Source organism: Manis pentadactyla, chromosome 9 (assembly GCF_030020395.1).
Source record: "Manis pentadactyla isolate mManPen7 chromosome 9, mManPen7.hap1, whole genome shotgun sequence".
Lineage (NCBI taxonomy): Eukaryota > Metazoa > Chordata > Mammalia > Pholidota > Manidae > Manis > Manis pentadactyla.
In genome coordinates, this window is record NC_080027.1 from 23,007,290 (window position 1) to 23,024,573 (window position 17,284).

The 17,284-nt window shown below is 37.0% G+C and overlaps 1 protein-coding gene and 1 long non-coding RNA gene across 4 annotated transcripts in view; one reads left to right on the top strand and one right to left on the bottom strand.

Moving 5' to 3' along the window:
* LOC130684857 (uncharacterized) overlaps positions 1 to 17,284 on the top strand; it is a 134,167-nt gene that overhangs the window by 57,693 nt on the left and 59,190 nt on the right. The gene's annotated exons all lie outside the window — the stretch shown is intronic.
* Positions 1 to 17,284, bottom strand: part of HEPHL1 (hephaestin like 1) — a 77,662-nt gene that overhangs the window by 47,912 nt on the left and 12,466 nt on the right. The window contains exon 2 of one of the 3 annotated variants that reach the window (XM_036923303.2): positions 9,773 to 10,017. In XM_036923303.2, the coding sequence (XP_036779198.2) occupies positions 9,773 to 10,017 (245 nt within the window). Of the gene's footprint in view, positions 1 to 3,846; positions 3,872 to 8,839; positions 9,048 to 9,772; positions 10,018 to 17,284 lie in introns of those variants that run through there. The other 2 variants (XM_057507109.1, XM_057507108.1) reach the window with 2 other exon arrangements.

Here is a 17,284-nt window from a genome sequence, read left to right on the forward strand (position 1 = left end):
TTTCATAGAACCCTAGCTCTCCTCTCCCAAACCTGGTCCTCAGCCATTTCCTCCTTTCTCAATGAAAGGTATCGCCAGTATTCAAAGCCAGATACAAAGGAAGCATTTTTATCTTCTTCGTCTTCCTGTCCTTGCTTCTTCTCAGGTTCATCCACTTTGTCCATCTCTACCATCATGAACCTAGTCCCAACAGCATTCTCTCTCACGCAGACCTCTGCAGTAACCTCCTCGCTGGCTTCACTGCATCACTTGCCTCTCTAATCCATTTCCGAGAATGATCTTTTCAACTCTCAAATCTGATTATATTTTTCTCTCCTTAAAATCATTCCATACCTTCCTGACACTCTTGGGGATGAAGTTCAAATGTGTTGAACATGGATTGCAAGTCCCAACATGGTCTGCCTCAGGCAATTCTGAACTCCCTGTATTAGGTCAGTTTTCTAAAGCGCATTCACACAGAGAAAAGGGTAGTAATGTCAGTGGTTAGGTTCACAGCCATTGAAGTTAGATTGCCTGGAATCAGAACATACCTCCATCACTTGTTAGCTGTGACTTGGGGAATTTTCATCCCTTTTTTTTGAGTCTTACATGGAAGATGATAATAATTATAATTATAATAATTATAATATGTACCTCAGAGTTGTTGAAGCTCATATGACATAATGTCTATAAAACATTTATCATAGCACCTACTGTATAGTCAGCATGCAATAAACATTAGCTATTATTTATTCATGGCATTTGCTTAAGTTTTTAATTATGTACATGTATTGTGTGTATAATTGCTTAATGCCTGTCTCTCATGTTAGACTATAAGCTCCATGAAAACCAGGTTTCTTTTTGTTAATAATTACATGTGCAAGATCCACCCCAGTATTTGGTATGGTGGCTGCTCAATGCATATCTGTTGAATAAAATAATGAATGAGTGGCATTACCATACACTGTCTTTATCCAAAGCCCTATGAATAAAATTCTTGACTTGGAACCTTCTGAATTTATATATGGAGAGGTTGATGATCATGAATTGAACCTTCTGATTTTATATATGGAGAGGTTGGTGATCAGGAATTGAACCTTCTGAATTTATATATGGAGAGGTTGATGATCAGGAATTGAACCTTCTGAATTTATATATGGAGAGGTTGGTGATCAGGAATTGAGGGAGGGTGAGCAGGTAGTAGTCTTGTTTTGAAGCTTGAACTGAGATTGTTCATTTGGTTTTGACTATATGATACAAATCATTACAAATAGAAATTTTTCCAGAGATTCTTTTATTCACAGTTTACTTACTATCTTTTCTTTAGCTTATTATAGAGTGGTTGATAGCTATTACTGAAAGGAGGGGTCAAAGTCCCCAAACTAATCCTCGGGGTGACCACTGAAGGTAAGGAATATCATTTGTGATCCAAATTAAATGGAATATTAAGTAAGAAGTGATTTTGGGGTGGGTAACTTACTGAATTGTTCTTAAACTCATTCCCAAGAAGGAGTTTGATAAAGATTTTTAACAGTGCTAGCATAAACAATTTAAGAGTATTTAAAAAACATTCATTGGTTGTATGTATTCTAGGATATATGGGCTTTTAGAAATTGTAATATACAAATATCCACCCATTAGATTTGAGATTATTGAGGATTGATGGGGTAGTGGAGGAAACAGGCTAGCTCATAAACAAATGTTAGAAGAGTAAATGTGCATTTTTTGGAGGACAACTTGCCAATTCCTATTAAAAAAATGTATGGATATAACCAGTAATTTCACTTTTAAGAATTTGCCCCAGAAACATACTTGAATATATTTTTCAAAATACATGAACTGGAATATTCATTGTAGAATTGCTGGTATCAATCTAAAACTGAAAGCAACCTAAGTAATACCAAACTGGCATGTTTATACAGTAGAATATTGTACAACTTTAAAGGAAGTCTTTCTACATGTACTGATACAAGAAAATCTCCAAGATGAAGTAAAAAGTGGAAAACAAAGTACATAATAGCATTATAATATAATCTTTTTAGCATAATTGAGCAAATATATAAACAGACATAACCATAGGCACACAAATGCCAATATATGTAAAAAAAATCTCTAAGAGAAATTTAAAAGAAATTTTTAAAGGTGATTGACTTTCAGGTAAGAAACAAGTGAAGCAGGATATTCACTTTTCTTTTTATATCTTTTTGTACTTTTGAAAATTACTAACCATATTCATATACTACTTTTTGTGTAATTTTTTGCCCTGAAACAACTTTAGTGGATATATACAGAATCAGACTATAGAATATTTTCCTCTTTTTTTATGCTTTTCTATATTAAAAAAAATATTTTTAAATAGTCTTAATTACTTAATTTTGTTTCACATGGAGATCAAGAAAGTACTAGTTAATCCTATTATTAAATAAAATAATGTGTGTAAGAGCTCTACCATGGACTTTGGCATGTAGTAATTGCTCAATTAATGTTAGTTCCACCTACGCACCCACTTCTAAGTTTCATTCTCTGTGTCTCCCTTGATGAATATCTTGGGGGCAACAACAATGTATTTACTCATTTTTGTGGCCCCCAGTGTCCAGTATTGTGTCTAGTTCACAGTAAATACTAAGTTGGATTGAGCAAAGACTCTAAGGCGAGCAACCTTTCAACTATTGCCAAGATAAAAAAAATTACTAAGAGAGTGAGGAGGTCAGCAAATCCTCTCCCTGCAAATGGAACTATAAAAGTAGATGGAACTCATTTAAAAATAAAAAGATGACCATTTCAGTGCTTTGGAAGTTAAATAAAGGTATCCAGCAATGTTTATGCTTGAAAAACGGCTGACTGTTGGTTATTTGCATACTTACGACTGACTCCAATATTGTGCGCATGTAAAGAGGAGAGGCCAAGGGCCCAGCATAAAGTAAAAGCCAAGGCAGACAAAAACCACCTAAACTTTGAGTGTGTTCCCCATCCAGCCACAGATCCAATGGCAGGAAACACAAGACTTACTGACATATAAGCACAACCTCTGATCAATCATTTCCTGACCTCAAAGCTAAGCAGATAGAGAGGCAACCCCTTAGCAGCCAGGTTTAAAAATAAAAACATAAAATAAAAAGAGCAGAAACTTCAGAGCCACACACTATAGGGAAGACAGACTTGGCAGATTTAGCCTAGGCAAGTTACTAAACAAAAAAGCAAACAAACAACAGAAACAGCCTTGGATAATGGAGAGATATGAATCCACAGTTGCTGTAATATACTCTCCAAAATGTCCAGTTTTCAACAACAAAATGAGATGTTCAAAGAAACAAGAAAATATGACCCAGTAAAGGGAGGCCAATAGAAACTATCTCTAAGTGTCTCTAGATGTTGAATTTAGCAGACAAAGACTTTAAAGCATCTATTATAAACATTTTCAAGCAACTAAAAGAAACTGTTTAAATAATTATAGGAATGTAGAGCAAAATGATTCAGCAAATGGAGACTCTGAATAAGGAAATAGAAATTATAAAAAAGAATCAAGTTGGAGTTTTGGCATTGAAAAGTACAATAATGAAGAAGAACACTCACTAGAGGGGCTCAGCAGTTGATTCAAGATGACAAAAGAATAAAGTTCACTAACTTGAAGATGGATAGAACTATCCTATCTGAAAAAGAGAGGAGAAAATGAAGAAAATAAACAGAACTCAGAGATCTGTAGGACAACACGAGATGTATTAACATATGTATAATAGTGTGCCAAAGGGGGCAGAAAAACATTTGAATAAATAATGGTTGAAATTTTTCCAAATGATGAAAAACATGAATCCACACATCAAAGAAGCATAAAGAACCATAAGTAGGATAAATACAACGAATGCATACCTTGACACATTGTTGTCAAGCTGTTGAAAAAAAAAAAGGCAAAGAGGAAATAATTGAAAATGGGAAAATGACTCATCACATACATGGAAGCATTAACATAATTAACTGTTGACTTTCCATCTTAACATTGGTGATGAGAAAATAGTAGGATGACATATGCAAAATGCTGGGGGAAAATGCCAACCAAGAATACTATATTCAGCAAGACTATCCCTCAAAAAAAAAGAAGGCAAAATAAAGATGTTCTAAATAAACAAAGACTGAATAGTTTGTTGCTTGCAGACCTGTCTTACAAGGAATACTAAAGGAAGCCTTTCAGACTAAAAAGAAATGGCACCAGAGAGTAACTTGAATCCACAGGACAAATCAAAAGAACCAGAAATGGGAAATATTTAAGTTAATATAAAAGATTTTATAAATATATTTTTCCTTTCTTCTCTTCATTAAGTCATAAGGTAATATAAAGTACTCCATATAATAGCACATTATTGAGTTTATATAGAAAGAGATGTAATGACAATATGACAATAATAGCACAAAAGAGGGGAAGAGAATGGAGTTTTATTGGAGCAAAGTTTCTATATAGTGCCATAACTAAGTTGGTAAAAATATGAAATATGCTGTAATAAGTTAAAATGAATATTACAATCCCTAGGCCAACCAATAAGAAAATAGTTCAAAAATATATAGTTAAAGATCAACATAGGAATATAAGTAGTACATATAAAAAATATTTAACAACCAAGGAGAGCATAAAGGAGAGTTAGAGGAACAAAAAACACAGAAGGCATAAAGAAAATAAGTAGCAAAATGGCACGTGTAGATTAAACCAACTAATAATTACATTAAATGTGAATGGCTTAAATATCCCAATCAATATGCAAAGATGCAAAGATTGCCTAACTAGACAAAAAAGTGACATCCAATTATATGCAATCTGTGTGTCAGATTCAAAGACACAGACAGGTTGAGAGCAAAAGAATGCAAGTAACAATATGACAGATAACGTGGCTCTCAATAATAGACAAACTAGATTTTAAGATAAGAAATGTTATTAGGGACAAAGATTTTGTAATGATAAAAGAGTTAATCTATCAGGAAGATATAACAATTATAAATGTATTCCTATCTAACAAAAGAGTCTCAAAACACATAATGCAAAAACTAATATAACTGAAGGATAAATACACAACTCAATAATTGTTGGAAATTTCAAGACCTCACTTTTAGTAACTGATAGAACAAATAAACAAAATCAACAAGAGTATAGAAGACTTAAACATTGTCAACCAACTTGGCCAACTGACATCAATAGAATATTCCACCTAATGACTACAGAATACAGCTGCTTTATATACAGCACATGGAACATTCCTCATGATAGGTAATTGGCTATACATAGAATAAATCTAAATAAATTTTAAAGGACTGATAGAATGCAGAGTATATCTGCCCATCACAATGGGATCCAATTTGATAGCAACTAACAAAAATCTTGCAAATGCTACAAATATTTGGAAATAAACAACACACATCTAAACAACCCATCAGTCAAAGAAGAAATCACAAGGTAAGTTGTAAATATTTTGAATTGAATAAAAATGGAGACAAAACATATCAAAATTTATGGCATACAGCTAAAGCAGTCCTTAAAATGAATCTTTAAACAGTTATGTCAAAAGAGGAGAAAAGTCTTAGATTAGTAACATAAGCTTCCACTGTAAGAAACTAGAAAACAAAGAGAAAACTAAACCGAAAGTAAGTAGAAAAAAAGAAATGATAAAGATTGGAGCAGAAATTCAACAAAGGAGAAAAAAACAATAAAAAAATAGACGAAACCAGAAATCGTTCTTTAAAAAAATGAACAAAATTGAGAAAATGTTATCTAGAATGTCCAAGAAAGAGAAAGGGCACAAATTACCAAAAGCAGGAATGAAAGATGGGACATCACTCTGACCATAAAGAAATTAAAAGGACCCCAAGGTAACGTTCTAAACAATTTTATGCCAAAATATTAGACAACTTCAATGAAACTGACAGATTCCTAGAAGGACACAAATGACCAAACCTGACTCAAGAATAAATAAAAAATTGGAACACACCTATAATACATAAAGAAGTGGAGATAGTAATTAAAAATCTTCCCTCAAAGAAAAACTCAGACTCAGATGGTTTCATGTATAAATTCTATCAAATACTAAAAAGAGAAATAATGCCAATCCTTTACACAATCTTTAAGAAAATAGAGGAGGGAATACCTCTGAATTCATCCTATAAGGCAAACATTACTATGATCCCAAAGCCAGGTAAAGGTATCACAAGAAAACTACAGACCAATATTTCTCATGAATGTAGACACAAAAATTCTTAACAAAATATTCACAGACCAACTCCAGCAAAGTTGGTTTAACATTCAAAAATAAATTATGTAATACAACATATTAATAAAGGACAAAAGCACATTATCACATGAAAAGGTACAGAAAGGCATTTAACAAAATCTGGTACTTACCCAATTAAAAACTTTCAACAAACTAGAAATACATAGAAACTTCCTCATCCTGATCAAATGCATCAAAGAAAAACCCACAGCTAATGTCATGTTTAATGGGAGGGAGAATGAATGCTTTCCTCCTAAGACTGGGAACAAGGCAAGAATGCCTTCTCTCACAACCTTTATTAAATATTGTCCTGAATGTTATAGCCAGTGCAATAAGGCACAAGAAAAAAATTAAGGGTTTACGAATTGGTAAGGAAGGAGTAAAACTGTCTTTGTTCACAATAATAATGATTCGGTATATAGAAAATTTCAAGGCATCCTCTAAACATCTACTAATAAACAAGTTTAACAAGTTAGTAGAATATAAAATAAATGTATAAAAATCAATTGTATTTTTATACACTAGCAACAAACAATGCAAAAATGAAATTAAGAAAAGTTCCATTTATAATGTCATCAAGACTAAAATACTTTGAAATAAATTTAACGGAAGAAATGCAAATCTGGTACAATAAAAACTAGAAGACTGTTAATAGAAATTAAAGATTTATATTCCATATTCATTGATTGGAAGATTCAGTATTGTCAAGATAGCAATTCATCATTAAGATGCAGATGGCAGTCTCCCCCCAGGTGATGAGTAAACCTTAGTGTAATCTCATCAAAATTCCAGCTAGCTTTTTTTTGGTAAAAATTAACAAGCTGATATGAAATTTATATGGAAATGCAGAGGACCTAGAATAGCTAAAAAGCCTGGAAAGGAAGAACAAAGTTGGGGGAATTTACACTATCAATTTCAAAACTTACTATAAATCCACAGTAAGAAAGATAGTAGAGCATTGGTGCAAGGATAATATATAGAACAGTGGTATAGATTGAGAGCTCCAAAATAATCCTGATTACTTATAATCGTTAATTTTTGACTATAGCCTCTGATTCATTCATCTTTTATTCTCAGGACCCAGAGTCCATGTCTGGCACCTAGTAGGTGTTCAATGGAAGGTTTATGAAAGAAGGTAAAACATTTAAAACTATATATTGTCAGTGAGAAGAAGTGAGTTGAGGATCTAACATACATGAATTAGGGACCTGGCCTTTGCCCCAAACTTTACCAAGAGCCCCTCTGGCAAGCTAGGGCCTCGTGGGGGCCTGCTGAGGTTTGCACACAGGAAGGGGAAGTGCTGCCTGGCTGTCTGCATAAGGCTCAGGAGAGTGTGGAGTGATGGGAGAGCCCTGGGATGGGAGACAGGAGACTTGGTCTGTCACAGCTCAGCTCCCAACCAGCTGTGAGAATTTGTTCCAGGCACATTTCCTCTCTGATGTCTGATTTACAAAGTGATAATATGGGTCTAGATCTGGGAGGCATTCAAAAAGTGTTGACAGAGCAATTGCCCCATGCCAAGCAGTGGGGAACAGTGCCCAGCAGAACCCAGCCCAGTCCCTGCTCCTGGGAAGCCTGCACTTTAAGGTAGAGACAGACACAAATGAGGAAGCACACAGAAAAGCACACTTATACTGTGCAAATTTGGTAAGTGCGATGAGGAAAACCAACAGACTCCTGAGATGGAAGAGACCTATTAAGACAAGAGTGTAGAGAAGGTTTCCTGGGTGCTCTCAACTTCAACGCTTAAAAGTTTCAAGGGCTCACTCTTTAAAATTGAGTTCAAAATTCTGTGTACAAAATATTTTTTCTGATGCAAGGCCTCATGGTTTTGATAAAACTCTCAAAATGCTCTGTGATACACTCATGTTCATAGCAGCACTATTCACAACAGAAGGAAGAAGCAACCCACATGTCCATTAACAGATGAATGGATAAACAAAATGTAGACTATACATACAATTAAATATTACTTGGCATTAAAAAGGAATGAGTGTTTAATACATGCTATATATAATATGGAACCCTGAAAAATTATGCTGAGTGAAATAAGCCAGTCACAAAAGGACAAATATTGTATGATTCCACTTATGTGAAGTACCTAGAGTAGGCAAATTCATGGAGAAAGTAGAACAGATGCTACCAGGAACTGCGGGGAAGGCAGATATAGGAGCCACTTTTTAATGGGTACAAAGCTTCAGTTAGGAATGATGAAAAGGTACTGAAATGGATAGTAGTGAATATTACATAATACTATGAATGTGCTTAATGACATTGAACTGTACACTGAAAAATGGCTAACATGGTAAATTTTATATTATGTGTATTTTGCCACAGTTTTTAAAAAAAGGTTCTGGAACCTTATAGAGCTTTAGAATCATTAGGTGATCTCTCAGGATATGATGAGCTTTATTAATGTATACTTCCCAGAAACATGAACTAGTGAAGATAAAAATTAAAGATTTATAGACATCCCTATTTTCTCCATATTTAATAAGGCACAGACATCTTTACTTTTTTACCTGAAGCATAAATAACACTTTTACATAACTATATTAAAGAAAATGCATCAATGATTATCCCTTATATTTACAAAAGTCCTTAAAGTTTACCTGGCACAGTTTTGTATGCTCATCCTCAGCAACTAAGAACTTCCAGATCTGGGAGCTTTGCTTCTCTTCGGGTAGAGGAAAAGGGCCAAGGACAAAAGGCAATCCCAATCGTGTGCTCCTCAGCAGAGGTCTCTCCTCTGTCTGCTTAGAGGGAGCCGGCTGTGGCAACCGTAGCAAGTTCGGCTGCCTTGGGACGTTAGTACACCCAGAAGCTCCTCCTTGTTGATGAAGTGAGCCTCATCAGAGTTAATGGCACTATGCCTGACACCTTCCCCAGAGCCAGTGCGGTAGCAGGTGTCACACCATTTGACCCATTCTGTGTGGTCATGAGCAGGAATGCAACAGGGATGCAAAAAATACTTCTGAGGCATACTTCTTGCTCAAGAGCCTAAGAGTATTGTTTTTTAAAAAATGTTTTAATTAGGGAGGACTGGAAAAACTGCTGTTGAAGCTTTTGAAGTACTCCCAAGAAGACAGGGCTGCTTCAGAAGGGAGGCACCAAAGATACAGCCTGAAGCAGGGAAGCTGGGATCAGCGTACACTGAGACACTGTCCCTCCAGCCAAGGCTGTTCCTGGTGATAGGGCGCTGGAACCCATTGTTGTGTGTGGCTCTTTGTCCAGTGTGCTGCCCAGGTACCGCTGATTAACAGGGAAGAAAGTGAGTGGCTTCCAGGGGCGTGGTGGAGCGTGTGCCAAGGGAGTCCAGCACCAGGTTGTATATCAACTTAAAGAAGAGAGAGAAAGAAGGGGGAAGGAAACAGGGAAAGGGAAAGGGAAAGGAAGAAGAGAGTGAGCAGGAGTCGCAGAAGGAGATGGGGAGAAGACAGATGAGCTTGCACAGTCACTGTCTTAGAATCCCCTGAACTGTAACTGGCAGTTGCCTTACTTATGAAATACAGCCAAGAAACCAGTAACGCAGGACTGATACTTACCTTCTGAATCTTTGTTGTAGAAAACGCCATGTGGATGCAAAGAGTAAGGTCGGGAAGCAAAGTTCTTTAAATGGACAACAATCACATCACCCACTTCAGCCCTCATGATAGGGCCCAGGAATCCAAGCCAGGGAGGTTTGGGGATCTCCGTGGAATAGGTCTCATCTGTGTAGTGTTTGTAAATAGCCTTTTTGTAAAGACTGCCTATCCTGTTGGGCCCTCTCTCCAGAAATAAGGTTGCAAGTCTAAAAGTAAGAAGGAAAATATTTTACAATTGAAATTAAAAGAGAAATCTTAATAGATTATCTTAGTTCACAGAGAATTTACATAAATGATTTCTTACTTGGTGTTTGAACATAACCCTGTAACCTCTGTAGAGCTGATAAGATTCACTTCAATTTACTGGTGAGGAAACTGAGGCACAAATAGTATTCACAACAAAACTAAGGCAAAATCACAATAAAGTCATGTTGTCCATTTGCTCCTTTCATTCAGCATGCCCCTCTTCACTTTTTCATTTAAAGAACACTTAGTATGCACTTACTGCATTCCCGGAACTTTGTTAGGTGCTATAAAGGGATACAAAAAAGTTTATGATCTAATAATGGAAAAATTAAATAACTGCATAGAGCAGTATATGAATAAATGCCAGTTGTATTGATGGAGTCTCACCAGGTCTGATAGCTTCCATATTAACTGATGGATTTGTATGAGCTTTGTTAAAGTTGGGAAAAGCACTATAGATCAAAAAGCTGAAGAAGAGATATTTTCAGGGCTTCATCTTTATTTCCTCAAAGAGATTATGAAATGTTTGTATGCCAGTGACTCAGATACAAGCTCCTAAGTGGTTCCTATCACAGAGGTCCCCAGCAGTCTCTAGCATGAATGGTAGTTTTGCTTAGTCTACAGGCTTTTGAGGATGATGGAGTCAGAGATTACTGTGTTGAGTAGCCAGGCATCCATCCTGCCATGGAGCAGAAAAGATTGGAGATAAAGGAAGATGGAGGAGAGGGCACCTGAATCAACCTGCAGAGATGGATCCAGTGGCTTAAGTCAAAGCAGGAGATGTCTTCTTGGATGCAACCAGTCCGGCTTTTCCTCTCAATCCGTACTTCCTCCCTTTTTGCCCAATTCCTATGCCCTCATGCGTCTGCCAGCTCTGAGGATCACCCTTCCCAGAATGCACTGTGTCCTTTCAGCATTCCAAGACTTCCACACATTTTTTTCTTAAGTCTGAGTGGTCTTTCTCATCCTCCACCTGCCAAGCATCCTTCAAAGTCAGTTCAAACTCTTCCTCTTTTCCCCCTCTGTATACACACAGGGCTCAGTTCATGCACAAATAACACACTTACCAAAATGTATTACAGTAAGGTACATACACCTCTGGTTTGTGAGCTCATTGAGGATAAAAATCCTTCAAATATCTTTTTACTTACCATGCTTAGCAATTGCCTGGAGGAGCTGGTGCTTAATGGCTTTGGAATAAAATAAAATTTTAAAAACCTTGAATTTTTCCCCAGATTGGCAAATCAAAGCTGGGATGGTTTTGCAAACTGTATTTGTAAGAAAGTGTTTATTGTCTTATTTGACTCTGAATATCCTCTCGACTCAGGATGGCAAATAGGTTTTAACTTGTATGCCATATGCATGGAATTGGCAGTGACTGCTTAGAAAAGAAGTCAAGGCTGAGTTCAACCAGAGGAAAGAAGTGCTGTGATCCACTCAAGATGTCTCCTGGGAATGTGGTGTGGGAGGCCTGTGGGGTACATAGTTGCTCCCCTTGCTCTACACAGACAGCCAGGTAACATAATACTCCAGATCTTGGGGTACGGCCTCCTTTACAGCTGGATGATGTCATAATATCACTACTAGCAGAACATTCACTGAGTTATCTTCTTAGAGCAGCAATAGTTAGGGAGTGGTCTACTCACTTGCCAGGTCTCCTTTGGAACCAAAATACATGAGGCACTATATCATGATGCCTGGGCCCAGGATAGAGTTTGTGGCCACAAGAAAATAGTGAACTTCTTTTCAGAAACCTGACATGTGACCTTATGAGTCTGGTTTGTTGGGCCTGCCTTCCAAAGACTGTTTTCTTTCTCCCAGGGGCTTGCTAGCAAATAGAGTTTATAGCCACCTTGCCTTTTCATAAGCTATGAACTGAAGCTTATAATACAACGAAGTTAAAAAGAAAAGCATTTAAAAAGAACATAACGCAGCTTTTTTTTTTTTTTTTTATATGAAGGGTAGTTGACAACAGTATTGCATTACATTAGTTTCAGGTGTACAACACATTGATTCAACATTTATATACATGATAATTCTAGGTACCAGGTATCACCATACCAAGTTGTTACAATATTTTGACTATATTCCTTATGCTATACATTATATCCCGGTTACCTATTTATTTTACAATTGGAAGTGTGTTTAAATATATATATATATATATATATTTTGTGAGGGCATCTCTCATATTTATTGATAAAATAGTTGTTAACCACAATAAATTTCTGTATAGGGGGGTCAATACTCAATGCACAATCTTTAATCCACCCCAAGCCTAATTTTCGTCAGTCTCCAATCTTCTGATGCATAACGAACAAATTCTTACATGGAGAAAAAATTCTTACATAGTGAATAAGTTACATGGTGAACAGTGCAAGGGCAGTCATCACAGAAGCTTTCGGTTTTGTTCATGCATTATGAACTATACACAGTCAGTTCAAATATGAATATTCATTTGATTTTTAAACTTGATTTATATGTGGATACCACATTTCTCTATTATTATTTTTTTTAATAAAATGCTGAAGTGGTAGGTAGATACGAGATAAAGGTAGAAAACAGAGTTTAGTGTTGTAAGAGAGCAAATGTAGATGATTAGGTGTGTGCCTGTAGACTATGTGCTAATCCAAGCTAGACGAGGGCAATAAACATCCATGTATGCAGAAGATTTCTCTCAGAACATGAGGGGGGAGGTTTTAAGCCTCACCTCTGCTGCTCCCCATTTTCTCACCAGATGGCCCCCTGCGACTGTGCCTGTCTTAGGTTGTTCCTCCCTTGAGGGATCTAACCCGTCTCTGGCTAACCAGTCATCTTCCGGGGCCATACAGGGAAATGTTAAGTTGGTAAGTGAGAGAGAAGCCTTATTGTTTGAAAAGGTTAGCTTTTTAGTTCTTTGCATATTTATGCCCTGTGGCTTCTATGCCCAGCATTTGTCTTGAGGTATCTTTACCACTTGGAAGAATTATGATACTCGGAAAATTCGACATGTGGCACGACTTCTATTTAAAGGTTGTGATTAGGTAGGAAGAAGAAAAGCTATAGAAGAAGCAGGCAGAAGAAAACCTGGGAAGATTGATTATTTCTTTGACATATCTTCTTGTAGAGTAACTTCAGCATGGATAGGTTTTAAACTACTAATTAAATTGTGCACACACATTAACATAATAGGAATATAGTTACCTAACCAAAGCATACCCCTGTAATTACCAGCCATCTCCAGTGAAACCAAGTAAACCAGTTAGGCACCTTAGGCATTTGTGAAAACTTATCTATGACATGGTGGATATTGTCCAACTGAACTTGAACAGTATGAGAGAAATCAGACAAATTAAAAGAACCCATTCCTGGGGACTGTTCACATGCCATATGTTCTTTTAACAGTAAATAGTCTGTAGTTGTAAGACTTTGGAGCGCTACAATTTGCACTTCCCCAAATTCTTGGTTGAGTTCCAACAGTATAGATCCAGTCAAATTTGTTGTTTTACTGTATGCACAGGCCAGCTTAGATATCTCCTTCCTCATTCCCATGGCAAGTCCAGGAACTGGTGGGATGAGTGCATCTACAGCTGTAGCAGTGCGTGGATCTTTGTTGGGGTTTTTTGATGATCATCTTCTGGCATGAGTCTTCCAGAGAGTGCAGATGTTGGAAGTTCTTTTTCATATCGTATCTTAGTTCATTTTCAGGGTAGCCCAATTAGGCTTTGATCCTCTGTATAAACACAAACAGACCCTTTGCCTACACTTTTATATGCCCTTTATACCCTTGTGTAGAACTCGTTGGAGGTTACCACACAGGAACTGCCCTTTTTTTTTTTTCTTTGTTTTTGGTATCACTAATCTACACTTACATGACAAATATTATGTTTACTAGGCTCTCCCCTATACCAGGTCTCCCCTATAAACCCCTTTACAGTCACTGTCCATCAGCATAGCAAAATGTTGTAGAATCACTACTTGCCTTCTCTGTGTTGTACAGCCCTCCCTTTTCTCCTACCCCCCCATGCATGTTAATCTTAATACCCCCCTACTTCTCCCCCCCTTATCCCTCCCTACCCACCCATCCTCCCCAGTCCCTTTCCCTTTGGTACCTGTTAGTCCATTCTTGAGTTCTGTGATTCTGCTGCTGTTTTGTTCCTTCAGTTTTTCCTTTGTTCTTATATTCCACAGATAAGTGAAATCATTTGGTATTTCTCTTTCTCCGCTTGGCTTGTTTCACTGAGCATAATACCCTCCAGCTCCATCCATGTTGATGCAAATGATTGGATTTGCCCTTTTCTTATGGCTGAGTAGTATTCCATTGTGTATATGTACCACATCTTCTTTATCCATTCATCTATTGATGGACATTTAGGTTGCTTCCAATTCTTGGCTATTGTAAATAGTGCTGCAATAAACATAGGGGTGCATCTGTCTTTCCCAAACTTGATTGCTGCGTTCTTAGGGTAAATTCCTAGGAGTGGAATTCCTGGGTCAAATGGTAAGTCTGTTTTGAGCATTTTGATGTACCTCCATACTGCTTTCCACAATGGTTGAACTAACTTAAATTCCCACCAGCAGTGTAGGAGGGTTCCCCTTTCTCCACAGCCTCGCCAACATTTGTTGTTGTTTGTCTTTTGGATGGCAGCCATCCTTACTGGTGTGAGGTGATACCTCATTGTAGTTTTAATTTGCATTTCTCTGATAATTAGCGATGTGGAGCATCTTTTCATGTGTCTGTTGGCCATCTGTATTTCTTTTTTGGAGAACCGTCTGTTCAGTTCCTTTGCCCATTTTTTAATTGGGTTATTTGTTTTTTGTTTGTTGAGGCGTGTGAGCTCTTTATATATTCTGGACGTCAAGCCTTTATCGGATGTGTCATTTTCAAAGATATTCTCCCATACTGTAGGGATCCTTTTCGTTCTATTGATGGTGTCTTTTGCTGTACAGAAGCTTTTCAGCTTAATATAGTCCCACTTGTTCATTTTTGCTGTTGTTTTCCTTGCCCGGGGAGATATGTTCAAGAAGAGGTCACTCATGTTTATGTCTAAGAGGTTTGTGCCTATGTTTTCTTCCAAGAGTTTAATGGTTTCGTGACTTACATTCAGGTCTTTGATCCATTTTGAGTTTACTTTTGTATATGGGGTTAGACAATGGTCCAGTTTCATTCTCCTACATGTAGCTGTCCAGTTTTGCCAGCACCATCTGTTGAAGAGACTGTCATTTCGCCATTGTATGTCCATGGCTCCTTTATCAAATATTAATTGACCATATATGTCTGGGTTAATGTCTGGATTCTCTAGTCTGTTCCATTGGTCTGTGGCTCTGTTCTTGTGCCAGTACCAAATTGTCTTGATTACTATGGCTTTATAATAGAGCTTGAAGTTGGGGAGTGAGATCCCCCTACTTTATTCTTCTTTCTCAGGATTGCTTTGGCTATTCGGGGTCTTTGGTGTTTCCATATGAATTTTTGAATTATTTGTTCCAGTTCATTGAAGAATGTTGCTGGTAGTTTCATAGGGATTGCATCAAATCTGTATATTGCTTTGGGCAGGATAGCCATTTTGACGATATTAATTCTTCCTAGCCATGAGCATGGGATGCGTTTCCATCTGTTAGTGTCCCCTTTAATTTCTTTTAAGAGTGACTTGTAGTTTTCAGAATATAAGTCTTTCACTTCTTTGGTTAGGTTTATTCCTAGGTATTTTTTTTTTTGATGCAATTGTGAATGGAGTTGTTTTCCTGATTTCTCTTTCTGTTGGTTCATTGTTGGTATATAGGAAAGCCACAGATTTCTGTGTGTTGATTTTGTATCCTGCAACTTTGCTGTATTCTGATATCAGTTCTAGTAGTTCTGGGGTGGAGTCTTTAGGGTTTTTTATGTACAGTATCATGTCATCTGCAAATAGTGACAGTTTGACTTCTTCTTTGCCAATCTGGATTCCTTGTATTTTTTTGTTTTGTCTGATTGCCGTGGCTAGGACCTCCAGTACTATGTTAAATAACAGTGGGGAGAGTGGGCATCCCTGTCTAGTTCCCGATCTCAGCGGAAATGCTTTCAGCTTCTTGCTATTCAATATAATGTTGGCTGTGGGTTTTTCATAGATGGCCTTTATTATGTTGAGGTACTTGCCCTCTATTCCCATTTTGCTGAGAGTTTTTATCATGAATGGATGTTGAACTTTGTCAAATGCTTTTTCAGCATCTATGGAGATGATCATGTGGTTTTTGTCTTTCTTTTTGTTGATGTGGTGGATGATATTGATGGACTTTCGAATGTTGTGCCATCCTTGCATCCCTGGGATGAATCCCACTTGGTCATGGTGTACGATGGTTTTGATGTATTTTTGAATTCAGTTTGGTAAAATTTTGTTGAGTATTTTTGCGTCTACGTTCATCAGGGATATTGGTCTGTAGTTTTCTTTTTTGGTGGTGTCTTTGCCTGGTTTTGGTATTAGGGTGATGTTAGCTTCATAGAATGAGTTTGGGAGTATCCCCTCCTCTTCTATTTCTTGGAAAACTTTAAGGAGAATGGGTATTATGTCTTCCCTGTATGTCTGATAAAATTCCGAGGTAAATCCATCTGGCCCGGGGGTTTTGTTCTTTGGTCGTTTTTTGATTACCGCTTCAATTTCGTTGCTGGTAATTGGTCTGTTTAGATTTTCTGTTTCTTTTTGGGTCAGTCTTGGAAGGTTGTATTTTTCTAGGAAGTTGTCCATTTCTCCTAGGTTTCCCAGCTTGTTAGCATATAGGTTTTCATAGTAGTCTCTAATAATTCTTTGTATTTCTGCGGGGTCCGTCGTGATTTTTCCGTTCTCATTTCTGATACTGTTGATTTGTGTTGACTCTCTTTTCCTCTTAATAAGTCTGGCTAGAGGCTTATCTATTTTGTTTATTTTCTCGAAGAACCAGCTCTTGGTTTCATTGATTTTTGCTATTGTTTTATTCTTCTCAATTTTATTTATTTCTTCTCTGATCTTTGTTATGTCCCTCCTTCTGCTGACCTTAGGCCTCATTTGTTCTTCTTTTTCCAATTTCGATAGTTGTGACATTAGACCGTTCATTTGGGATTGCTCTTCCTTTTTTAAATATGCTTGGATTGCTATATACTTTCCTCTTAAGACTGCTTTTGCTGTGTCCCACAGAAGTTGGGGCTTAGTGTTGTTGTTGTCATTTGTTTCCATATATTGCTGGATCTCCATTTTGATTTGGTCATTGATCCATTGATTATTTAGGAGCGTGTTGTTT